Below are 26,866 nucleotides of genomic sequence, written 5' to 3'. Positions count from 1 at the left end.
ACGACCGGGTATCGAAGAGTTTGGCGGTATATGTCAGCAGATTGGGATGGATTGCGTGAATTTTACGCATCCTACCCATGGGGGCGGTTCTGCTTTTCCTCTGCTGATCCTGACGTCTGTGCGGACCGTCTTAAAGACGTGGTGCTCCAGGGGATGGAATTGTTTATTCCCTCCTCTGAAGTGCCCGTTGGGGGTCGCAGCAGACCCTGGTATAACAATGCCAGCAGGGATGCTGCACGCCTCAAGCGGTCCGCATACGTGGCATGGGATAATGCCAGGAGACGTCGGGATCCTAACATCTCAGGGGAAAGGCGGAAATATAACGCCGCTTCCAGGTCCTACAAGAAGGTAATTGCCAAGGCGAAGTCGGAGCACGTTGCTAGAATTGGCGAGCGATTGAAGAGCTATCCTTCCGGGAGCCGTGCTTTTTGGTCGCTCGCCAAAGCTGCAGAAGGAAACTTTTGCAGGTTTGGTCTCCCACCACTGCGCAAGTCCGATGACAATCTGGCCCACAGCGCGAAAGAGAAGGCTGACCTTCTGGTCAAACTCTTCGCCTCGAACTCGACTATGGACGACGGGGGTGCCACACCACCGAACATCCCCCGGTGTGATAGCTCCCTGCCGGATATCTGCTTCACACAGTGTGCAGTCAGGCGGGAGCTCCGACTCCTGGACGTCCATAAGTCGAGTGGGCCAGACGGCATCCCCGCAGTGGTTTTGAAAACGTGCGCCCCTGAGCTGACACCTGCGCTAACGCGTTTGTATCGCCTCTCTTATTGCACTAACAGGGTTCCGTCTTCATGGAAGACCGCCCACGTCCACCCTATCCCCAAGAAGGGTGACCGGTCGGACCCATCGAGCTACAGGCCTATCGCGATAACTTCCTTGCTTTCCAAGGTGATGGAGCGAATTATAAATACACAACTCCTGAAGTATCTTGAAGATCGCCAGCTGATCAGTGACCGACAGTACGGTTTCCGTCACGGTCGCTCAGCTGGCGATCTTCTTGTATACCTTACTCACAGGTGCGCTGAAGCCTTGGAGAGCAAGGGCGAGGCTCTTGCTGTGAGCCTTGATATCGCGAAGGCCTTCGACAGGGTCTGGCATAGGGCACTTCTATCGAAGTTACCATCTTACGGAATCCCCGAGGGTCTCTGCAAGTGGATCGCTAGCTTTTTGGATGGGCGGAGCATCACGGTCGTTGTAGACGGTGACTGTTCTGATACCATGACCATTAACGCTGGCGTTCCACAAGGTTCGGTGCTCTCCCCCACGCTTTTCATCCTGTATATCAATGACATGCTGTCTATTGATGGCATGCATTGCTATGCAGATGATAGCACGGGGGATGCGCGATATATCGGCCATCAGAGTCTCTCTCGGAGCGTGGTGCAAGAGAGACGATCAAAACTTGTGTCTGAAGTGGAGAACTCTCTGGGGCGAGTCTCCGAATGGGGTGAATGGAACCTGGTTCAATTCAACCCGATAAAGACACAAGTTTGCGCGTTCACTGCGAAGAAGGACCCCTTTGTCATGGCGCCGCAATTCCAAGGAGTATCCCTGCAACCTTCTGAGAGTATCGGGATACTTGGGGTCGACGTTTCGAGCGATGTCCAGTTTTGGAGTCATTTGGAAGGTAAAGCCAAGTTGGCGTCCAAAATGCTGGGAGTCCTCAACAGAGCGAAGCGGTACTTCACGCCTGGACAAAGACTTTTGCTTTACAAAGCACAAGTCCGGCCTCGCGTGGAGTACTGCTCCCATCTCTGGGCCGGGGCTCCCAAATACCAGCTTCTTCCATTTGACTCCATACAGAGGAGGGCCGTTCGGATTGTCGATAATCCCATTCTCTCGGATCGTTTGGAGCCTCTGGGTCTGCGGAGGGACTTCGGTTCCCTCTGTATTTTATACCGTATGTTCCATGGGGAGTGCTCTGAGGAATTGTTCGAGATGATACCAGCATCTCGTTTTTACCATCGCACCGCCCGCCACCGGAGTAGAGCTCATCCATACTACCTGGAGCCACTGCGGTCATCCACAGTGCGTTTCCAGAGATCTTTTTTGCCACGTACCATCCGGCTATGGAATGAGCTCCCCTCCACGGTGTTTCCCGAGCGCTATGACATGTCCTTCTTCAAACGAGGCTTGTGGAGAGTATTAAGCGGTAGGCAGCAGCTTGGCTCTGCCCCTGGCATTGCTGAAGTCCATGGGCGACGGTAACCACTCACCATCAGGTGGGCTGTATGCCCGTCTGCCTACAAAGGCAATAAAAAAAAAAAAAAAAAAAAAACCACATTTGTCTTCAATGGCTTTTAAAATCAGGAAAGAAAACAATAGGATTTAGTTTAGTGTAGGGTCTTTTCTAATTCTTAGAAACAAAACACGTGCATGCGGTAGTCAAAGCCCACTTCTTCATATCTCTTCAGTTAGTTTGTTACTTATCTATACACAAGACGCACCAAAACTTTGTGGAGTTATTCGTGAAACTTTCAAAATCTCGCAAAGAAAAAGAAATCAAATTAATATTGAAGAAAAATCGCGTATTATGTAAATATAGTTTTCCAATAATTCCCTGTCGATTTGTTTGTACTTGCACGATACACATTAAACATCACCGGTTGTTACGACTATCGGTTTTTACGACTGAATATGAGCAGTCCCTTCGATGTCGTTATAACAGATTTTGACTGTATATAAATATTAATCGGAAATATATCACACAGTTAACTGGTCTCTAACTAGGATTTCCCGTACTACGGACGCCAGATACTGATATATATATGTACATACTTATATGCGTTTAAATACATATATGGATATTAAAAACCCAGACAAAGAGCAAACATACCTGTTATGCGGGAATCGAACCTACGACCCTCGGCCCAGCAGTCATAGTCGCTAAATACTGCACCACCAAGTCAGATAAATGCATCCAGGTCACATGTACTTAAAAATGCCTTTAAGGTAAAAGGAGCCGGCTTGCCTGATACCAGAGAAATCTGCTGGAAGTTCTTCATCGACAGAGTTAGGAAGCAGCTCAAAGTAGTGTTATGCTTTTCGCCAGTCGGTTCGACGTTGCGAGTGCGTTCTAGAAAATTCCCAGCCTTGATTAATTGTACCTCGATTAATTGGTTTCACGAGTGGCCTCAAGAGGCGTTGGTGTCAGTGGCTATGAGGTTCTTGGAGGAATTGCATTCTTTGCCGGTAAGACATTTCGTATTAAATTGGCGAGTACGTATTGAATTTGTGTAAAAACTTTCTTTCACAAGTCAGAGGGTTTGTGTACTATTTAGAGAAGATGTGCGAGCTACCTTACTTCTAGCTATTATATCCTAAATGTATTGTATTCAAAATTCAGCTGATATTAAGATATAGAATACAAAGTTAATATTATCTAATAATAATAATATGTAGGGGTGAAAGGCTATTTACTTTAAGCAACATTTTTGCAACTTCATAGGAGAACCATTTAAAGTTAAAAAAATTGGAAATAATGTCAGAGAATGCCTATGGCATTAAGTCCGCCTTTATACTGTCTAGTATATAAAGTTATAAATAAATAAATAAAAAATAAATAAATAAATTATATCATAACAAAAAAAACTTTTTCAGCTATTTTAATGGAGGAAACTTTATTGAAGTTCAATTAAAAACAATGAACAAGTGATGCTAATACCAAATAAAACGCACCTTTAATTACAAAGATAAATGTTGCGTATTAAGGGAAATGTCGCTTAAGCCCAATAGATTTTCACCCCTCGATTTTTATAGAAAACAGGTTTATTATTGAACTTAAAAAAAATGCTTCCATTGTGTATTCTCATTTTGTAGATTACATTGAGAGATTCAATATCACGATTCATGGCGTACGTTCATACCTCAGTGAACACAGTGTCTAAAGCATATTTGGCAAATGAAAGAAGATATAATTACACGACTCCCAAAAGTTATCTTGAACAGATAAGTCTCTACGCTAAACTGGTTCATCAAAAAACCGATGAACTGCAAGCTAAAATTACTCGGTAAATGAATATTTATTTAGATACTAGCTTTTGCCCGCGACATCGTCCGCGTGGAATAGTTCACATTTAATGTTTTATTTGAGAACAAATTTGGTTAGCATAAAAAACGTTATAGTGAGCCAACCCTAACATATAGACATATTATACTGTCGCGGACTTTTTTTAGGTCTTTTAAAAGGGAACAATTCTGTCTTATATTATTTTAGCGAAACTTTAACCGTTTCTGCAGCGCACGCTCTCTCAAAAGGGAAAAAAAGCCCGATTTTGGAACATTATTGGTGCTCCATTTGTTTTGGTCATAGCGTTATATAGCTTAGAGCCTTCCTCGGTAAATGGGCTATCTTAACACTGAAAGAATTTTTCAAATCGGACTAGTAGTTCCTAAGATTAGCGCGTTCAAACAAACAAACTCTTCAACTTTATAATATTAGTATAGATTCTTTTCTTATTAGCACCAATCTAGAGAGACCCTTCAGGCAAATTGACTATGGGAATTTATCAGTATCGGTAATCTTTTAGATACATTCTAACCTCAGTTGACCGATACTGATCCTTTCAAATAATTTGTGTCAGTTCAATTAGTTCGCTGTAACTAAAATTTAATTACCGATCTTAATTTAAACAAAAAATGTGGTAACATTAAATTCCTGATTAATTTCTAGGCTAGAAAACGGTCTAGAAAAACTTCGGAGCACAGCGAGTCAAGTAGACGAGCTGAAAGCTAAACTAGCAATACAAGAAATTGAATTGCAACAGAAAAACGAAGCGGCTGATAAACTCATAGAAATGGTTGGTGTGGAGACCGCGAAGGTACAAAGTGAAAAAGGGCTAGGTAAGGTTCGATTCAATTCGATTTGACTTACATTTTTGGGATTCGTGTCTGTAAAAGGTGAATGTACAGTAAAGGTTCCTGTTAAATTTTGTCATTTTTACGATAAACAAAGCTGTTACAAGAATTGTTAAAATTGTTAAAAAGTCATATGGATATAACAAAAAAAAAACTGCACACAATCCTAACACTAAAACCAATTTTATAGCTGACGAAGAAGAAGAAAAAGTAGCAGTAATAGCAGAGGAAGTATTAAAGAAGCAGAAAGATTGCGAAGAAGACTTGATTAAAGCAGAACCAGCGCTGGTGGCAGCTCAAGAAGCTTTGAACACTCTTAACAAAGCTAATCTGACCGAGCTGAAGTCGTTCGGTTCGCCTCCCGGCGCTGTGACTAATGTTACTGCTGCTGTAATGGTGTTGTTGGCTCCCGGAGGGAAAATACCTAAGGACAGGAGCTGGAAAGCTGCCAAGGTACATGATAAATCATAAGAAAAATGTAAGGAGGCTAAAAAAAAGTGATAATAATATTTTTCTTATTTCTCAAAAAGGAATGCACCTATTACAAGACTTGACAAGACACCAGCCTTGGTTGACTGGCTTAGACATTAAGTCCGCCACTGTACTTTTGGGCGTGGAGTTGAATAAATATATAAAAACTAGCTGACCCGGCAGACTTCGTAGTGCCTCAATCGACAAATAAAAGACCTAAACTTTTGTATAAAATATTATTATTATAATTTTTTTTTATTTTTTATTTTTTTTTAACAATCACGCCACGTTAACTGGTCCCGTGCTAAGTTCGTAAAGAACTTGTGTTACAAGTACCAGATAACGGAAATAAATATAATATTTTTATTACACACATACATATATTTAATATACACCCATAGCCCTGGAAAGACATTTTATATTTATCCTACAAATATCTTCCCTTGGCGGGATTCGAACCCGCGACCCCCTTGTGTAGTGACCATGTCACTTACCACTACACCAGACGGCCGTTTAAACTTAAAACAAACAAAAGGAATCCGTCCGATGGGGGACACATCAAAGGAAAAACAAAATTGTTTGTTTTTATATGATTCCGGGCATTTTCATATTTATCTATAAATATATATCCTTTTAAACCTTCTCTCAAAATTAGTCAAATCGGTCCAGCCGTTCTCGAGTTTTAGCGAGACTAACGAACCGCAATTCATTTTTATATATAGATAGATAGATTATAGCCATAGGGTTCACAAAAACGAATTATTGCCTTTTCAAAAAGCATTCCAAACATTTTAAAGTGATATTCAAAATTGAACTTTTGATTATTGATAGTCAACGGCCACTTTAGAATGAAAGAACTGAAGACGTTCGATTTTATAAAACAAAGGTCATTACAATTGAATCCACTGTAATATTCGGCTAATAAGTTGAGTTGTCATATAGATTCATGTCAGATAAATAGGTCTTTGATTTTAATGGTTCTTTAGTATCTTTTCGCTTATAAGCGCTAGTTTTGGAACTATTGGATCTTTCTTGTGATTAATAGTTCGGTAGAGTTTAAAAAAAACCATAGTCATTAACCTAGTCTCTCTCTTCGTTCTTGAACTTATGAAACTTTCTCATCCACGCAACGACCCTAGTATCATCTGGCCGTATATAAATCATTTTTCACAAAAGCAATTAATATTTTATTCTGCCAAATGCAATGTGATTCAAGGTTGTGATGGCGAAGGTGGACATGTTTCTGGAATCGTTGATACATTACGACAAAGAAAATATTCACCCTGACGTCATCAAAGCTATTCAGCCGTACCTGAAGGATTCGGAATTTGAACCAGGTAAATTAATAATGAAATGCTATTACGATAATTGCACCAAGTTATGATATTTATTTGGTAGATTTAGTTTACTAATCAATGTGAATCTATCAACCAGAATCTGTCAATGCTTAGTGGTTCATTTTGGCATGATAACGCCGTTTTAATGAAAACGTTGCCAATGTTACTAACTATATGCAATACATTGCTGATATTCTCGAACAAAGATTACGTAACATTTATTGCATAAATGGCTGAACATGATCACGGCCCACCTGGTGTTAAGTGGTTACCGGTGTATCGCAAAACCAACGCTTTGAGGTATGAGGTCTAAGTCTCAATTAAATTAATAATAGAAATACTAATAGAACTAGACTAATATCACTGTTGAACTCCTACTCGCATTAGCGATGCAACAGTACCGGTGTCTTAATGCCGCAAACCAATTTTCATATGAATAATAATAATTTTTTACTGGTGGTAGCACCTCTTGTGAGTCCGCACGGGTAGGTACCACCATCCCGCCTATTTCTGCCGTAATGCGTTTCGGCTTGAAGGGTGGGGCAGCCGTTGTAACTATACTTGAGAACTTAGTACTTATATCTCAAGGTGGGTGGCGTATTTACGTCGTAGATGTCTATGGGCTCCAGTGACCACTTAACACCAGGTGGGCCATGAGTTCGTCCACCCGTCTAAGCTAAAAAAAAGTTCTCATATCGTTTTCTCGATTCTCGTAAAGAATTTGTCAGATCGAAATCTGCTGCTGCCGCTGGTCTCTGCGCTTGGGTCATAAACATCATCAAGTTCTACGAGGTCTTCTGCGACGTGGAACCGAAACGCAAAGCTTTGGCGGCGGCTAACGCGGAACTGGCGGCGGCCACGGAGAAATTGAAGGCCATCAAATCGAAAGTCGCGGTGTGTATTTTATTATTCATCATTATCATTATCCTGTCCTTCTCCCAGTTACCTGAGGTCGGCGCAACATGTTTTCTCCTTCCATACTCTTCTATCATATACCATTTCTTTGCCCACTCCTCTCTTACCCATATCGTCTTTCACGCAATCCATCCATTTCTTCTTAGGTCTACCTCTTCCTCTATATCCTTCCACATTTATAGTTAACATTTTCTTACCAACCTCATTTTCATTTTGTCTCATCACATGTCCATACCATCCCAAACGCGCAATTCTCAGCTTCTCTGTCACAGGTGCCACTTTCAGACTTCCTCTAACGTATTCATTCCGTATTCTATCCATTCTCGTTACTTGTGTGTATTTTGCTATTATAAATACAAGACCTCACATGTTTACGTAGTCCAAACTAATTTCGTCAATATAACCTAAAATTATTGCTGTGGTAAAACGTGGACACATCGATTGCATTTTCTTATCAGCTTTAAATAAAATGGTTGCTACGGTAGCGCCACCCTTATTTAGCAGATTTTAACGGACACTGTTCACACACAAAGACGGTTCTCCTTACCTCTACCCTCCATGCCGAAAACGAAGACAGACGATAGTACTAATGACACCTTTGATGATAGGACGGAAAAGTCAAGTCTTATTTTAATTTTAATGCGAACTTTTTTATATGAAAAATGATATTATGAAATGAAATGAAGTTGATTAATATGAATCATGGCATGAAATAAGATGTTATGGGTTGAAATATAAACTCAGTAAAATGGTGGTTATTTACTGAGATTTTCTCAGTGAACTTTTTGGGTGATCCTGAGAAGTTACGTCCAGTGGCTTTGTTTCATTTTCCCACATTTGTGCACTTTCACAGATACTAAATAGTTAATAAATCACCGTTATTACAAATTTAAACCTGAAGAAACACTAAATAGACAAATTAAAACAAATCACATGACTTCACTCCTCGCGTTCCCGCCAAAAAGTGCCGCGTCTGTCTGCCGTCGCGTCCGGTACTACCCTCATTTCACCTAAAAAATAAAACTATGTGTTCCGCATTCATTCGCCTTCTTTCTTACTCCCTAACACGACATCTCATATCCCTCTCACTCAGCCATTCTCCATATCTGTCATTCATCCATACCGTTCCGTTCCGTTCCGTTCCTACATATAGGTATGTATCTTTATTTATCGAAGCCGCTGCCTAATGCTTTTTTTCGCCTATCTATTCTCTGGTAGCCTAAAGAGCTATGTTTGTTAAATAGCAGTAAAATTTATTGTAGTCTCTAGAAGAACAATTGGCGACGCTGACGTCGGAGTTCGAGAAGGCGACATCGGAAAAATTAAAGTGTCAACAAGAAGCGGATGCCACCAACCGAACCATCCAACTGGCGAACCGACTGGTCAATGGGCTCGCTAGTGAGAACGTCAGATGGGCGGAGGCTGTGTCAAGGCGAGATATTTAAAATTGTATACTTTTGATCTAGACGGTTTGATGAGTTTACATTCGAAATGCTGGTAAGCTGTTATTACCGCAACCTTCTTTGGGATGCGACGTCCAATTCTCATTTACTTTTAACACTGTTCTCTAACTGCTGGTGACAGCTTCGCGGCGGAAATAATCAACCTGTATGGGTTTTCCATGTTATTATTTATTATAAAAGTGGTACCCACAAGAGAGTTGGGTTCAAGTCTGTCATAGTCAAATCAGTTTATATGGTTATAAAGAGATATTTAAACGAAGGACACTTCAAAGCTTATTACTTATTGTAGATATATATAAAAGGATGCTAGGTCTTGGCCAGGGTAATTACCTGTACGGGTTTTCAGCGTTATCAGTTATTATAAAAGCAGTACCCACAAGAGAACTGGGTTCAAGTCTGTCATAGTCAAATTATATTATATGGTTATGAAGGGCTATTTAAACGATGGACACTTCAAAGATTATTACTTATGTATGTTATGATTACTACTTATATACTATTACTAGGATGCTAGGTCTTCACTAGCGGTTCATATAAAATTAAAATCATCTAATAGTCTCTCTGACCATTATCACAGAAGACACTGGTATGGTTGACAATAGAAGTACGTACATACGTTCATGTGACTAAATCAATTATATTTCAGTCTCATGCAGCAGAGCACTACTTTGCCTGGCGACGTTTTGCTGGTTTGCGCTTTCATATCATACGTCGGATGCTTCACGAAGCAATACCGTTTGGACTTGCTCCACAAAAACTGGCTTGTGTTTTTGAAAACTTTAGAGGCGAGTCATTTGGTCAATCTCAATGATAGCCTTTGAATATAGTCTGGTAATAACATTAAACTTACCTCATTATAGCCTCCAGTACCAACGACAGAAGGACTGGACCCTCTGACCATGCTGACCGATGACACGAACATTGCGATGTGGCAAAACGAAGGACTGCCTTCTGATAGAATGAGTACTGAAAATGCCACAATACTGTCCAACTCAGATCGTTGGCCGCTAATGATTGATCCTCAGGTATTATTTACATTTTTAATGCTGTCTTATCGACAGCTCACGGTCGCTTTTGATCCACCACTCAAATAACGTCTAAAGAAAAAGATGAAATAAAAAGTTCAGGAAACTCACTGTGGAGGATAGCTGAGATTTCAAGTGTAATGGCTCAATTGTGCTTAGCTTACAGGCGCTGCAAAGGTAAAAAATTGTCGAAGATAATAGGATGGGTGAATACGAACTTCTTGATATTGTTGATTTCGTAGTTTTGAGCAGGCTGATTAATATAATATTACCAAATTTGAACCATGGTGCTTGGTTTTTATTACACGGCCCATCTGGTATTAACTGTTATAAGACCTCATAACTACAATAATGTGGATAGGAACCACGATATTTTTAAACCACTAGTCAGGGTGTCAATTGCACGAGGTATTCGACAAAGAGTCCAAGGTGAATGTCAATCAATACCATCAGCCTGCTTTGTGGCCACAAGAGTAACTGCGATACTACCGTCCAAAGTAAAATAGCAGGTTTTTAATTTATCGTATACTTAGATGAAATAGTAGTAGTAGACATTATGTTTCTATTGCTACCAAGGATCTCACCTAATACCAGTAATCATGTTACTTATCTCGTTTTGTTTTTATATAATCTCGTGTATAATTCTTGATAGGGTGGGAAATTAAAATGAAAGTTTTTGCGTAGTTGCAAGGCGTGAAGTGGATTAAACAGAAATATGGAGATATACTTCGTGTTATAAGACTCGGGCAGAAAGGTTATTTGGATACAATAGAGAAAGCTATTATTAAAGGAGAGACTGTTCTCTTAGAAAACATCGGTGAAACAGTCGACCCTGTACTAGATCCACTGCTCGGACGAAACCTAATTAAGAAGGGAAGGTTGGTTAATAGTGTTTACATTGTATTACAGTGTATTACTGGTGGTAGGACCTTTTGTGAGTCCGCGCGGGTAGGCACCACCACCGTGTCTATTTCTGCCGTGAAGCAGTAATGCGTTTCCTTTTCAAGGGTGGGGCAGCCGTTGTAACTATACTGAGACCTTTGAATTTAAATCTGAAGGTAGGTGGCGGCATTTACGTTGTAGATGTCTATGGGCTCCGGTAACCACTTAACACCAGGTGGGCTATGAGCTCGCCCACCCATCTAAGCAATAAAAATTTTTTTTATCCAATTTGTGTTACAATGTGTGGACACTTGTGTGGGCCGTAAGTTCGTCCACCCACCTAAGCAATAAACAAAAATATAAAAAAAACACTCATAGTAATTAAACAGAAAGCTTGGTGCCATAATTCACACCCTGTATAAATGGAGGAATTCAATCATATATACAAGTCTGAAAAACGTAAAACAGAAATTGTTTATAGGATCCAGTTACGCTAGATAGCCATGGGTAAAAAGTTTATTCAGTAAAACCATTATATACTTAGGGTTATACTAAAAACTCTTCTTTGACTATTCCAAGTCTATAATTATATTAAAATGGGGCACAAAATTTACTATATAAAAGTTATAAATTTACTTTTCAGAGCTATAAAGATCGGCGACAAGGAAATTGAATACAGTCCAAACTTTAGATTGATTTTACACACGAAATTAGCTAACCCACATTACAAGCCCGAGATGCAAGCTCAAACAACATTGGTCAATTTCACTGTAACGAGAGATGGGCTTGAGGATCAACTTCTGGCCGAAGTGGTGAAAGCTGAAAGACCAGATCTAGAAGAACTCAAAGCGGAGTTAACAAAACAACAGAATCAGTTCAAGATACAGCTGAAGGAGTTGGAAGATGATTTGCTTTCGCGTCTCTCAGCAGCCGGAGAGAATATATTAGGCGATACAGCTTTGGTTGAGAATTTAGAAACCACGAAAAAGACTGCTGCTGATATCGAGAAAAAGGTATTTAAAGATAATTTTGAATTGATCATTGAGCCCAAAATTCAAAAATTATATATTCAAAGGCAAAGTAAATATTTTAGTTATATATGTATTGGTGACTTGTTATCGACTTAGCTATATGTGTAACGATGACAGGTTGTCGACTAAGCTTAAAAACAGTAGCCATAGCGTATGAAATGGTTTTGCCTTGTTGCCAATCGAGCTATTTGTTCAAGGTGAGGTCGAATATAATTGATTTATTAACAAAAACAACTAAACGCTTCGCATCCAGTTTACACAAATTGCGATTCTTATTGGTTCATAAAATTTAGGTCGGATCTAAAGACAAATTAAACGGTTTACTAGGTTCACGTCGAGCGATAATTTGTGAGATCGCTAGTAAAGTGTATTATGAGCACACACTGGTTGATTTCATTCACATTCAGTGTATTTTTTGTTGTAAAGCAACTATGCCTTTTGGCTTAGAAGGCAAGATATCCGTTATTAGAGATTGTAAGGGGAATCGTTTGGTGGGTAGGGCCCTAATAACGTTCCCCGTAGAGACAATCCCCACTGAGTTTCTCGCTGGATCTTCTCAGTGGGTTGCGATTCCGATCCGGTGGTAGATGCTCTTACTAGGGCTAATGTTAGCAAATTCTCTCAGGTTGAGCCCGTAAGCTCACATAACCGTCTGGGCGTAGCTGGAATAGCCTCTTAGGCTACCACCAAATAGGTAGGGAATCAAAAAAATATCCACGGTCTACTTTCAACATCTGTAGATGGTAAAGACCCATCCCTTGCACGAAAAAATTTTGAGGTGACCGTTATTCTGATGAAGTTGATAATTCAAGGTCATTCATTAAGTCCAGTAGGGGCATTTGTGTATCTCTGTAGGTTCCACTAGGTCGTGAGTTTGTCGGTCCTTATAAGTTAGGAATAAATGTAATATAAGGATTTTAAACTGACAGGTGGCAGAAGCAAAAGTGACGTCACACCAAATAGATCAGGCTCGTGAATTTTATCGACCTGCCTCCGCCAGAGCGTCTCTTTTGTACTTTATATTAAACGACTTGAACACCATTAACCCGATATATCAATTTTCGCTTAAGGTAAGTTTTTGGAAATCGCTTTTAATTGTAAAATTGAATTAAAGACTCGTAGAGTATAATTTTATGTTTTACCTAAATTCAGTGATGTGGATGGTACGTGCATATAATAAAAACAAGTAAAGACATTTTAAGCCATATCTGTGCGTACTTTAGTTTCGATAAAAAAAATTCATTTTTCGTTCAATCATTTTGGTTCAATTGTATTTGCTAGTTGCTACCTATCCATTCTAGTAAGAGTACATATGGACTAATGTATTTTGTAGGCATTTAGCGTGGTATTCCAAAAAGCAATATCTCGGGCTGAACCGGCCGAAGAGGTCAGCCAAAGGATAAAGAATTTGATTGACTGTATCTCGTATTCCGTTTTTCAATACACGTCGAGGGGCTTGTTTGAGTGTGACAAACTTATATTTGCATCTCAAATGACTTTTCAGGTACCGATTATATTAGTGTAGTTTTTTTTAGATTTTATGCTTGAAATTTTTTAGTAATATTAATATAGTGATTGTCAAATTATACGCCATAAAAATATTGATTAGAAAAAAAAAAACATTTTTTTGTGTCACAGATGTCAAAACACAAAACTCCTGAAGAAATTCGGGGATTTTAAACCAAATATTTTTAATTGATTAAAAATCTTACTCACTTTTGATATTTAGACTTAATATTAACACAACATAATACTTATTAAAAATATTATTTTCAAGGTACTCCTCATGAGCGAAGAAATATCACCAGCAGAACTGGACTTTTTCCTACGTTTTCCAATTAAACCTCATGTCACTAGTCCTGTAGATTTCCTATCTAATCAAAGCTGGGGAGGGATATGTTCTCTGGCTGGTAAAGACGAATTTAGAAACCTGGATCGTGATATTGAAACGTCTCCTAAACGATGGAAGAAGATTGTTGAAATAGAATGTCCTGAAAGAGAAAAATTTCCACAGGTAAATTTTTATGGGCACAGCTGTAAAGTTTCCCCTGGCCGAGGACATTAAAATTGAAATACTGTTATACATAATTAAGAATACCCAGGACGTGTGCTTTCTATTAAGTTGGTAAATATGAAAAACTCTTAGAAGGGTCTAGTTATTTAGAGAGATTTATAGATTACTCAACTGCTAGAGATACGTATGAAACTCTTTTATTAAAAGCCAAATTAGAGTACCGGCTTGTTGGTGAGGATCGGCCTCTGACATCTAGCAAAAGTTTAAGAATTTTTTTAAATTTTGCAAAAAAGAAAAAATAGAGGACCTCAAATTTTTTTATCTCTATCCGCATTTCGATCCACTTGCATAATCTTAAAAACAAATACAATACTTCATTTTTAGGCGTAACATAGTGATTTTGATAATTGAATCATTCGAATGAATGAAAATGTACACGTTTTGATGTTTTATTTATTTATTTATTGCTGAGCTGGGTGGACGAGTTCACAGTCCACCTGGTGATAAGTGGTTACTGGAGCCCATAGACATCTACAACGTAAATGCGCCAACTACCTTGAGATATAAGTTCTCAGGTATAGTTACATGGGCTGCCCCACCCTTCAAACCGAAACGCATTAATGCTTCACGGCAGAAATAGGCAGGGTGGTGGTACCTACCCGTGCGGACTCACAAGAGGTCCTACCACCAGGAATTACGGAAATTATAATTTTGCGGCTTTGATTTTGATGATTTTTTTGTTAATTCAGGAATGGAAGAATAAAACAGCACTCCAGAGACTGTGCATGTTACGGGCACTACGACCCGACCGTATGACTTATGCTGTCGCGTAAGTATTTACATATGGTAACGTCTCTGTCTGGTCCTACTTGCGCGATTGTGGTGAATGCATCAGTAGCATACATTAAATATCGGATATTTTAGGGCGTATATCGAAGAGAAAATGGGTTCGAAGTACGTTGAAAACAGGACGGTGGAGTTTAGTAAGTCCTTCGAAGAGACCAGTCCCACTACGCCGATATTCTTTATACTGTCCCCGGGTGTGAATCCTTTGAAGGACGTGGAGGCGCTCGGTAAGGTCATGGGGTTCACGGCTGATGCAGGAAACTTCCACAACGTGTCTTTGGGACAAGGACAGGAGATCGTCGCGGAACAGGCTATTGATGAGGCACTGCAAAAGGGCCATTGGGTTGTCTTACAGGTAAAGCTTTTGGCAGAATTATTTCTGTTCATCTCTAACGAGATCTTGATACCATCTACATATTTTTAACAAATAATAATAGCTTAGTCGGAAATAGATGCCTCAACTTCTACGTACCAGGTCCAAGATACAGTGGTAGGCTCAAGAAACGTTGGTTGAACGTGGTAAGGGCGGAAATGGAGGAGAATAACCTCACCTAGAAGGATGTCGAAGACTAGGCAAAGTAGAAAAGCGGACCTTGGCAATAGACCGGGAATACGCTAGGAAGAAGAAGAAGAAGAAGAATTCTTAGTACACACTATATTTAATGTTAAGTGGTTACTGGAACCCATAGGTACCACATAACGTGAATGTCACCTCCAACCTTGATACATAATCTTATTCTTGATGTCTACTTTTAAAATCTAAAAAAGGTTCTCGTATCTATTTTTTCTTAGGTAGTAAAAATGCTTACACGGTGGGGCGATGTACCGCTTCCCCGTCGAGCGCGGTGTTCCGCAGGGGTCCGTCCTGGGCCCCCTGCTGTGGAACATCGGCTACGACTGGGTCCTGCGGGGCGTCATTCGGGGACCCCTCCCTGGGCTGAGCGTAATTTGTTACGCTGACGACACGTTGGTCGTAGCTCCGGGGAGGGACTACCGGGAGTCTGCCCGTCTGGCGTGCGCAGGCGTGGCACACGTCGTCACCAGGATCCGACGGTTGGGGCTCGAGGTGGCGCTCGACAAAACCCAGGCCCTGCTCTTTCACGGGCCGGGACGAGCGCCGCCTGTGGGTGCCCACCTCGTGATCGGAGGCGTCCGCGTCGGGGTCGGGGTGACCGGTCTTCGGTACCTCGGCCTCGAACTGGACGGTCGGTGGAACTTCCGCGCTCACTTTGAGAAGTTGGGCCCTCGGCTGATGGCAACGGCCGGCTCTTTGAGCCGGCTCCTTCCGAACGTCGGGGGTCCCGATCAGGTGGCGCGCCGCCTCTACATGGGGGTGGTGCGGTCGATGGCACTATACGGCGCGCCCGTATGGTGCCACGCCCTGACCCGCCAGAACGTCGCCGCGCTGCGACGTCCGCAGCGCGCGATCGCGGTCAGGGCGATCCGAGGATACCGCACCGTCTCCTTCGAGGCGGCGTGCTTGCTCGCCGGGGCGCCACCCTGGGACCTGGAGGCGGAGGCGCTCGCTGCCGATTACCGGTGGCGTAGCGACCTCCGCTCTAGGGGGGAAGGGCGCCCCGGCGAAGGAGTAGTTCGAGCGCGGAGGCTCCAATCTCGGCGGTCCGTGCTGGAGGCGTGGTCTCGCCGCTTGGCGGACCCGTCGGCCGGCCTCCGTACCGTCGAGGCGGTCCGTCCGGTCCTCGCGGACTGGGTGGGCCGCGACCGCGGATGCCTCACCTTCCGGCTGACGCAGATGTTGACCGGCCATGGCTGTTTTGGCCGGTACCTCTTTAAGATAGCCGGAAGGGAACCGACGGCGCAGTGCCACCACTGCGCGGACCGCGACGAGGAAGACACAGCGGAACACACGCTGGCGCGTTGCTCTGGATTCGACGAGCAACGCGCCGCCCTCGTCGCGGTCATTGGAGAGGACCTCTCGCTGCCGCGCGTCGTGGCTACGATGCTCGGCAGCGACGCGTCCTGGAAGGCGATGCTCGACTTCTGCGAGTCCACCATCTCGCAGAAGGAGGCGGCGGAGCGAGAGAGGGAGAGCTCTTCCCTTTCCGCACCGATCCGTCGCCGTCGAGCCGGGGGCCGGAGGCGGGAATACGCCCGTACGTCCCGGCCCCTGTAGGTGGCGGCCTCTCCCCGGTGAAGGTCAAGGGGCGACCTGAGGGGGTGAGGCCGCGCGGCGCGCTACCAGCACTCTAGCGCGCTGCCGTGGAGTGATTAGAGCGACCGGTCGACGGTGTATCGCGTCCCGACCCGGCAGGCTGGTTCTGGTCCAGCGGGGTATTCCGGGACACCAGCGGCACCGTCTGGGCGGCCCGACGGGCTGCCGTACCGAGACGGCCGACGTTTCAGAGCCTTCGATTCGCCTCGAAGGCTCCGTCGGCTGGGCGTCCTTGGGGTGAGCCGCGCCGTCTGGTTGTAGTGTTGACCGCGGTAGCCCCCCTACCTCATCCGGGTTCTGACCTCGGAGGGCATCGGACGTCGGGTGTAAGAGTGCAGAGGAGTCGTTTAGTGGGTGGGCTCTAAAATCCTTGGGCCCGCGGTCTGCTCACAACACCATGCAGATCGTTGAGTCTCACATACCCCGCGCGCCCCTTTTGCGCGGGGACCTCGTAGGAGGTTCGGCCCTCTACCCGAAAAAAAAAAAAAAAAAAAAAAAAAAGGTAGTAAAAATGCTTCCTTAATAATAAGAAAAAAGTTAGTAAAAACTCTAATGCAGTACTTAACACTATGTACCATAGGATCTGTTTATTCTAGAACATTCATCTAGTAAAGAACTGGCTCCCGAGTCTAGAAAAGAAGATGGAGACATTCTCGACGGGTTCAAATGACGACTATAGGCTGTTCATGTCGGCCGAGCCGGCTGCCACAGCGGCCGCGCATATCATACCGCAAGGGATCCTGGAGTCCAGTATCAAGATAACAAACGAACCGCCCACGGGCATGCAGGTATACCGGCGTCAGGAATGTACATTATTAGTTTACATGTAAACGTTGTTCCATATATAATTACAAGCCTCCGTCCGCGCTGAATAGTTACGTTGGCATAACGCTAAATTTTACCCCCACTTCATTTACGTACAAAGTGAAAATATTTTTGAATTATAGAATGTTAAAGAGCTATTTAAACCCCTATTTTGAATCATTCGTTATTGGTGCTCCACTTGTATTGGCCTTACCGTGATGTTATATAGCCTATAACCTTCCTCAATAAATGACTTATCTAACACTGAAATAATTTTTCAAATCGGACCAGTAGTTCCTGAGATTAGCGCGTTCAAACAAATAAACTTTTCAGATTTATAATATTAGTAGAGATTTCAGTTCTCAAGTTAGTAATTGAAAATTTGAAGATGATGTAACAGGTAACATATAAATTGGAATGCGAATGAAATATTTTCAATTAAATTTACGATGTAAAAGTAGTTAAAAAGGAGCTATTTTTGGGGTATTTGTTTGTTTTTTGGAGAGGGCTATAAGGAGGGAAATAAATCGTCAATCGTAAAAGTGTACTTACTGATCGAGTCATTGAAGATTTTCTCTATTTTTCGTTGTTTAAATAGGGGAAGGTGTCAGGCCACATCCGATTAAGAAATGATAACGTACATGCTATCACCGATCTTGACACATAAATTTAAAGTCTCAATTGTACATCATTCTTCAGCCCTTCTCTCAGTTACCTGGGGTCGGCGCAACATGTTTTCTCCTTCCATACTCCTCTATCATATACCATTTCTTTGCTCACTCCCCTTTTACACATATCGAATTTCACGCAATCCATCCATTTCTTCTTAGGTCTACCTCTTCCTCTATATCCTTCCACATTCATAGTTAACACTCTCTTACCAACCATATTTTCATTTCGTTTCATCACATGTCCATACCATCCCAAATGCGCACTTCTCAACTTCTCTGTCACAAGGTGCCACTTTGAGACTTCCTCTAACATCTTCTCAAATCAATCGTCTCAATTGTACGTTGATTATAAATACATAGAAAATTAATTGAGAGTGTGGAGCTACTAAAAATGTGGAAAGTTTTTTTAGGCGAATCTTCACAAAGCTCTGGATAATTTTAATCAAGAAACCCTCGAGATGTGCGGCAAGGAAGCTGAATTCAAAGCAATTTTATTCTCGTTGTGCTACTTCCACGCTGTGGTTGCTGAGAGGCGCAAGTTCGGTCCTCAAGGATGGAATAAAATTTATCCATTTAACGTTGGTCAGTTCTCATTAATCTCACTAATCTAGTTCGTTGAACATATTAGAATAAGGTGGGGAACCGTTTTTTAATACCTTAGGTTGGGGTTAATCGGAATGCTCCCCAATTCCAATACAGATTTTCAGCAGTTTCTCTTGGGGTTATATCTATAAAATTGAGATTTAAATGGTTCCGGGGTGGTTTAAATTTTCATATATGATGCATTATTATAAATCATTCATTGCAAAATATACACAAAAACTTAAAAAACTACCTTGGCATTCAACTTGGCTTTGGGGTGAATCAGCACTTGATAGCCGTCGACAATTAAAAGGGTTATATTTCAGATTTCTAGAATTGTTTGAAAGTAATTAATTTTGTTTAAAGTTTGGCGGTAAGCTATTAGAGCGTTTACCCAAACAAAATTTGTTAATACTATTTTATTTTACAAAGAAATTGTCGTTACTACGATACCCTTTCCGTGTACAGGTGATCTCACCATTAGCGTATTCGTTCTGTACAACTATTTGGAAGCAAATTCAAGGGTGCCCTGGGAAGATTTGAGATATCTCTTCGGAGAGATAATGTACGGAGGTCATATAACTGATGATTGGGACAGAAGGCTCTGTAACGCATACCTGGAAGAATTAATGCAGCCGGATCTGGTATGTTTTTCATCTGCGATATTTGGGGCAATTATTTGTTGAATGTTGGTACCCAGAGATATCTAATTAGCTTTCTGAATATTTTTTTAGAGAAGTCACTACTTTGGTATGATACGACACTAGTATCATGTTTCATAACATTACCTTCTTCAAACTAGGCTTGTGGAGAGTATTCAGCGGTAGGCAGCGGCTTGGTTCTGCCCCTGGCATTGCTGAAGTCCATGGGCGACGGTAACCACTCACCATCAGGTGGGCCGTATGGTCGTCTACCTACAAATGCAATAAAAAAAAAACATTTTGGGCTAATTTCAAAAGCTTGCTTCTCGTTCTTAGGTTGATGGAGAGCTGCAACTCGCCCCAGGTTTCCCTGCTCCACCAAACACAGATTACAGCGGCTACCATCAATACATAGAAGACGCCATGCCGGCTGAATCTCCGTACCTTTACGGGCTACATCCAAATGCTGAAATAGGTTTTCTGACGACTACCTCAGAAAATTTGTTTAGAACGATATTCGAGATGCAACCAAGAGATGCTCAGGCTTCTGGTGCCACTACTGTGACCAGAGAGGACAAGGTTTGTTTCATGGTTTTTTAGCAATGGTTAGACAGCTTATTGTTGCCAGTGTATTTTGCGTTTGCTTGTGCCCATAATAATGAAAATACAATACAATTTTAATTCATATTCGATTCACCACGTTTATTGACTTATTGGTTTGGTATTTAGTAAACATAGTTATTGCATCCCAGGGTCCGCATTCAATTCGCATTTGGTTTTAATTTCGTAGTTTCCGGTGTTTGGCTTTGGGATTACTCGATCTTATCTTGTTCTTGGAAACAGTAGAAATTTCTAGCACAGAGCCGTTATATTATGAGATAGATGCTATGCTTCAAATACAGGTAAAGCAGATGCTAGACGAGATAATGGAGAAGTTGCCCGAAGAGTTCAATATGGTGGAGATAATGGGAAAGGTAGAAGAACGAACACCGTACGTGATCGTAGCGTTTCAGGAGTGCGAGAGGATGAACCACTTGACTGGCGAAATGAAGAGGTCTTTGAGAGAGTTGGATTTGGGGCTGAAGGTAAATCTTACAAAAGTTCATTCACTAAAGAGCCAATCTCTCTTCTCTCTCTTCGATCGGTCCCTCACTGCTGAGGATCGTGACTCCGTCCGATTCCGTCAACCAGTTGTCTCCATCGATCCCGTTTTGTAGCTTGGTGGAGTGCGTCGCTGACAGGTACCCCCAGTTTCTCCGCTATTTGGTTCGACCATCGTTTGGGACCTCTACCCCTAGGCCTTTTGCCCAAAGAGTCAAAAGTCTGGTAAAATGTTTTTAAATCGATTATTTGTATGTTTTAAAAGATATTTTAATATTAAAACTTACTAAGCCTTTTATGGTAACAGGGTGAGTTGACTATAACATCCGATATGGAGGATTTGGAGAACGCATTGTTTTTAGACCAGGTACGATTGGCTGATTATATATCTGATAGATGTAACTTGATTTGCTTTATTTGATATTGGAATTGAACAGGTTCCAGCTATTTGGTCTAACAGAGCGTATCCTTCGTTGCTGGGGCTGGCCGCTTGGTTTGTGGACTTGTTGTTACGGCTTCGCGAACTTGAAACTTGGGCAACTGATTTTGTGGTAAGCAATATTGTCGTCGTTAATTTAAAAGCTCCCATCTCAAATATTTTCTCTCTTCTTCAATATGAGTCCACCCAATGCTGAGTGTAGGTTATGAGACCTACACTCCGCATCAGTCAGTCTCGTGACATGTAGGTCATATGCATTTTTTTTATAGCTTAGATGGGCGGACGAGCTCACAGCCCACCTGGTGTTCAGTGGTTACTGGAGCCCATATACATCTACAATGTAAATGCGCTACCCACCTTGAGATATAAGTTCTAAGGTCTCAGTATAGTTACAACTGATGCCCCACCCTTCAAACCGAAACGCATTACTGCTTCACGGCAGAAATAGGCAGGTTGGTGGTACCTACCCGTGTGGACTCACAAGAGGTCCTACCACTAGTAATGCATACTTTTCGGTCTCTTGGCTTTCGCATCAAGGTCTTACCGGCTATTTTGACCGAGGTAGTCGGACCGATTTATTGGTTGTCTGCCCACCTTACGAAGTCCAGGATGAGATTTCTACTGCAGTACTTTTGTGGCACACCAAATATCAGTGCAACAATACACTAATGTACTCATACCCTGTCAATATCTCTGTCAGTAATACATTTAAAATTTTGAAGCTATTTGATATCTGATAGCCGTTATACATCGATCATAAGTCTCTAGATAACACGATTAGTGTTGTGATGTCTGTGATGGTTTCTGTAAGCTTTTAACATTTTTTTGATGGCGTTTAGTCTAGAAGTCCATTTAATGGTGGTAGGACCTTTTGTGAGTCCGCACTGGTAGGTACCACCACCCCGCCTGTTTCTGCCGTGAAGCAGTAATGCGTTTCGGTTTGAAGGGTGGGGCAACCGTTGTAACTATACTGAGACCTTAGATATTTCAAGGTGGGTGGCGCATTTATGTTGTAGATGTCTATGAGCTCCAGTAACCACTTAACACCAGGTGGGTTGTGAGCTCGTCCACCCATCTAAGCAATAAAAAAAAAGTCTGCATTGTTGTATCTAGCTACCGACATCAGTGTGGTTGGCCGGATTCTTCAACCCTCAAAGTCTGTTGACGGCCATCATGCAGAGCACGGCGCGTCGCTACGAACTGCCCCTGGACAAGATGTGTCTGCAATGTGACGTTACTAAGAAAATGAAGGAGGATTTCACGTATGTCTTGTTCCGACGTTAATATATATGAATTAGATATATAAACGAAATATATATAGTAAAATGCAATCGGATAATAGTAATAAAGCAATCTGAAACAGTAGTTTTCATGGTTTTTAATTAAAAAGATCGTTCGATAACAATTTCTGTGAAACAACAATGATTTTATTTTAAAAACAGGAAATAAAATTCAAGTCATTTCAGCATTTTTTTACGTTAACCTGAACAGAAATCACAACGCATCGTGTTATACGTATGCTGTAACATTGTTCGTTCTGTGATCAGCTTGTTGTTACTTTTGGCCACAAATGACGTCATACGTCATGAAGTCACATTCGGATGCGTTTTGTAAAAATCTGCCTCTATCCCTTTTTAAAGCCTTAACCTAATATTTAACTTTTAAAACATTGCTTATCGCGTTAATGGAAATAAATATATTGAAGTTAAATACTAGCTATTTTCACTACTTGAATAATGTGAAGAAACTTTTGGGTACAATTTATGTTTGTAAATATTTGCACTAATAATAATTATAACGTTAATGTTTTCACTCATCTCGAGATACTTAGTTATATCTCAGTTAAATTGAATTGAATAAAAAAATTTGAGTAATTGTAAAATTATCTACCTAAATTACAACAAATGTTTTAAAGTTTTTCTAAGTAATCTACAATAAATGGTTAACGTTGAAAATTGTGCGCTCAAAATTAATTTTCAACTAAACGTATATGTAAATATATGATTTGAATAAAAAAGTCGGCTTCACAATAATCCATTTTATGTATGTGCAAGTTTTTTAGCAAAGTGTACGGCTGAATTCTCCGCAAGAGTTGCTTGATCAAAGGAATTTGCATGGACGCGATGGATATAATAAACGATATTGCCTGTATCACTATGGAATGGTTTTGCTGAGAATGCTTTAATACATTTCTTCAATTGATCTTTGTATATAACAGCGTGTTTTAATTCTTATTTTAACTGAGCCTTCGCATTATATTGTGTATTAGCTGGGCTTTGGATTAATTGTAAAGCTACTTTTGAGCTTACGAGCTGAACGTAAAGTTTTGTAAATCGACCGTTTTCAACATCAGTGCTTTCAGCATCAGGTTTGCTTGCTGTTACGTACTACGTAATTGAAAAACATATCGTTTGCTGCCATCTCTTTGTTCCTTTTTTTCACTACCTTTTAAATTGCAAGCGCAATCCGCGTTACAGTCAAGATGTCTTTCGGCAGAACTTAAGACATATGTGCTAAGTCTAAAATTAATACTCATTAGACACGATTAATATCTAAAAGAAATATGGCGGGCGCTTTAAGTATCAAACGTAAGTACGTACGTATCGAGTGCTTTGTTTTTAGTATCTATGCCTTTGCTGGAATATTCTGACGGCGTTAGCTTAAAAGTTCTCCCTTCAATATTACACCAGAACAAAATAACCTCACAGAAATTTGTACAGCATGGGAGTGTTAGTACACCGCCTAATATGTGCACCGCATGCGAGTGTAAGCATAGCCTTCTTCTCCTTCTACAGGATAGCTGATTCCAGGTCTGCGCCCCGTGACGGTGCATATGTCCATGGACTCCTCATGGAGGGAGCGAGGTGGGACGTCCAGGCTGGTATCATAATGGATTCGAGGCTCAAGGAGCTCTTCCCAGCGATGCCGGTTATTAATGTCAGAGTGAGTTACAGAGCATTATTTTTTATTGTTTAGATGGGTGGACGAGCTCACGACCCACCTGATGTTAAGTAGTTCAAACCGAAACGGACACGGCAGAAATAGGCAGGGTGGTGGTACCTACCCGTGCGGGCTCACAAGATGTCCTAGCGCCAGTAATTATGCAAATTGTAGTTTTGCGGGTTCCATTTTTATTGCACGATGTTATTCCTTCACCGTGGAAGTCAATCGTAAACATTTGTCAAGTACGTATTTCATTAGAAAAATTGATACCCGCCTGCGAGATTCGCACACCGTTGCATCGCTAGATACGAATTCAGCCATGACGGCTTCGTTCAAAATTATTTTCAACTAATTCGTGATTATAATTTAATTCTTCTTCATAGCTTGAACCCAATCTTTGCCTAAGTACTTTTTTCAATGTTGCAATTTTGCTCACGGTTTTACAACTGGCCGTTTGGCCAACGACGATAAAGCATTTCGATACGCGTATCAAAATAGCAAATATTAGGTAATGTAAGCTAGAAAAATATCTGAACATCCTAAAAAACGATGCTAAATAAATTTTAGAAAAATTCATCTTTGAAAGACTCGTGCTGTCATTTTAGCACACGTTAAAAAAATTAAGGCATTTGACTATTTTTGAACATTAATGTTCTCGCCGGATCTTCTTAGCGGGTTGCGATTCCAATCCGGTAGTAGATTCATTCGCGAAGCACCTGCTCTTGAGTGATTGGAGCTCCTTCGGAGTCGCCCTTCCCCTTCCATCTCCATCCCACCTCTTCTGGCTACTGAGCCTTTGCTCGCTCAGCTATCCTAGTGAAATGAAAAGGCCTGCGGGCCATAGTAATCCATCAATCATAAAAAATATAATTTGCGTAATTATTGGTGGTAGGACCTCTTGTGAGTCCACGTGGGTAGGTACCACCACTCTGCCTATTTCTGCCGTGAAGCAGTAATGCGTTTCGGTTTGAAGGGTGGGGCAGTCGTTGTAACTATATTTAGATCTTAGAACTTATATCTCAAGGTGGGTGGCGCATTTACGTTGTAGATGTCTATGGGCTCCACTAACCACTTAACACTAGGTGGGCTCTGAGCTCGTCTACCCATGTAAGCAAAAAAACATTAATGTAAGATTTACTGATCATCGAGAAGTGACGTCATCACTGAATATTAACGTCACCACAGGCCATAACCCAGGACAAGCAGGACCTCCGGAACATGTACGAGTGTCCGGTGTACAAGACGAGGACCCGTGGCCCTACGTACGTGTGGACCTTCAACTTGAAGACGAAGGACAAGCCCGCCAAGTGGACCCTAGCTGGCGTCGCCCTGTTATTGCAGATATAGTGTATCAACAAAAGGCCCTGCTTCGCAAACCTATTCATGAATAATAGAGCTGTTATTTATTATTATTGAAGTGAAACTTCTAATGAGACTTCCAACAAGCTTGCGCTAAATATTTAACGCTACCACAGAGAGTAACAGACAGAGCGAGTGTGAATGCGTGGACACTCGAAAGCATACAAGGCCAATAAAAAAAAAGTGCGTAGTATACCTCCTATAGGCTAGCGCGAGCGTTAGCAACTAGTAGCGTTAAATATTTTAATGAAGTATTTAAAAAATATGTATATTTATTTTTCTATCTTAAATTTCAAATATGTATAAATAAATAATAAATGTTGAAATTGTCGCATCTGCTATACACAGAATTCCCTATTTGAAGAGCAATCTAATTTAAGGATGAAAAATGAAGAAAACCACAATACTACTACACATCGAAAAAGAAGTTTCACTTCATTCACGTGCACCAAGTTGCACGCGCACCGTTTTTTCCCGTTATTCAGCTTCGATAGGATTCGGATAAATCATTCCGAGTAAATAATTAGAGTAAATAATCGTAAAAATTAGTAATGTTTCATAGAAATTGAATTTCTGATAATACATAATATCTAGCTGTTTTAGCGATCTCTAAAAATGTTAAGAAGGCGAAAAGAGATGCAAAAAAAATTGTCCAGATGCTTTTTTAGGCGAGTAGACGACCCCATCTGGTATTAAGTGGTAACGGCCACCCACCTTGCTCGGCACTTGATCAGTTATACTAAATATTTAATTTCAGAAGCTGAGTTTGTTGCTTCAAGACATAGTCTGTTTGGTGTTGGTTAGCTGTAATTATATTATTAAAGGAAACTGTTGTATCTTTATCTTTAAAATGTGCTTGAATAAATATTATCGAAATTTTTATTTGATTTATTGAAATAAAGAAAAAAAACTCGATCCTTGATTAATCCGTTGACAAAATAATGTGCTCTGAGCTATTGTTTCCTCATTTAATATACTGATTTAAGCATTAGTCACGAATTCTTAACCAGCCGCTTAAATATTATAAAATATGCATTATTAAAAATCCATAAAAACAGCGTCTGAATAGTTTCAAAACTTCGTTTGCCCATTTTCGTGGTATAGGCAATAATTTATATTTGAATTGTTAAAACACAATAGCATTATAATTCAAAGGTCAAACGAAGGCATTAGCGAAATATATATTTGCTTATATGCTTAGACATAATGAATGACACATGGGTTTTATGTTCCACTGTCGCCGTCAGCGGTTTTAGAGGTGACGCGACCTTTGGGGTCCCATCTGGAGGTAGAAATCGACACT

General features: G+C 41.2%; 1 protein-coding gene across 1 annotated transcript in view; it reads left to right on the top strand.

The window, feature by feature from the left end:
- Positions 1 to 26,445, top strand: part of LOC101743793 (dynein beta chain, ciliary) — a 51,555-nt gene extending 25,110 nt beyond the window's left edge. The window contains exons 40-65 of the mRNA XM_062668493.1: positions 2,962 to 3,201; positions 3,829 to 4,019; positions 4,682 to 4,851; positions 5,057 to 5,319; positions 6,554 to 6,674; positions 7,393 to 7,568; positions 8,852 to 9,021; positions 9,699 to 9,837; positions 9,913 to 10,077; positions 10,762 to 10,955; positions 11,603 to 11,972; positions 12,920 to 13,060; positions 13,324 to 13,494; positions 13,768 to 14,004; positions 14,754 to 14,833; positions 14,929 to 15,205; positions 17,620 to 17,811; positions 18,909 to 19,080; positions 19,549 to 19,724; positions 20,058 to 20,300; positions 20,624 to 20,806; positions 21,130 to 21,189; positions 21,260 to 21,373; positions 22,375 to 22,523; positions 24,057 to 24,204; positions 25,390 to 26,445. Coding sequence (XP_062524477.1) covers positions 2,962 to 3,201; positions 3,829 to 4,019; positions 4,682 to 4,851; positions 5,057 to 5,319; positions 6,554 to 6,674; positions 7,393 to 7,568; positions 8,852 to 9,021; positions 9,699 to 9,837; positions 9,913 to 10,077; positions 10,762 to 10,955; positions 11,603 to 11,972; positions 12,920 to 13,060; positions 13,324 to 13,494; positions 13,768 to 14,004; positions 14,754 to 14,833; positions 14,929 to 15,205; positions 17,620 to 17,811; positions 18,909 to 19,080; positions 19,549 to 19,724; positions 20,058 to 20,300; positions 20,624 to 20,806; positions 21,130 to 21,189; positions 21,260 to 21,373; positions 22,375 to 22,523; positions 24,057 to 24,204; positions 25,390 to 25,551 — 4,704 coding nt within the window. The 3' untranslated portion in view covers positions 25,552 to 26,445. The remainder of the gene's footprint in view (positions 1 to 2,961; positions 3,202 to 3,828; positions 4,020 to 4,681; positions 4,852 to 5,056; positions 5,320 to 6,553; positions 6,675 to 7,392; positions 7,569 to 8,851; positions 9,022 to 9,698; positions 9,838 to 9,912; positions 10,078 to 10,761; positions 10,956 to 11,602; positions 11,973 to 12,919; positions 13,061 to 13,323; positions 13,495 to 13,767; positions 14,005 to 14,753; positions 14,834 to 14,928; positions 15,206 to 17,619; positions 17,812 to 18,908; positions 19,081 to 19,548; positions 19,725 to 20,057; positions 20,301 to 20,623; positions 20,807 to 21,129; positions 21,190 to 21,259; positions 21,374 to 22,374; positions 22,524 to 24,056; positions 24,205 to 25,389) is intronic.
- The last annotated feature ends 421 nt before the right edge of the window (positions 26,446 to 26,866 follow it).

This window comes from Bombyx mori, chromosome 5, assembly GCF_030269925.1.
Source record: "Bombyx mori chromosome 5, ASM3026992v2".
Lineage (NCBI taxonomy): Eukaryota > Metazoa > Arthropoda > Insecta > Lepidoptera > Bombycidae > Bombyx > Bombyx mori.
This window is presented reverse-complemented; position numbering and strand designations above follow the sequence as displayed.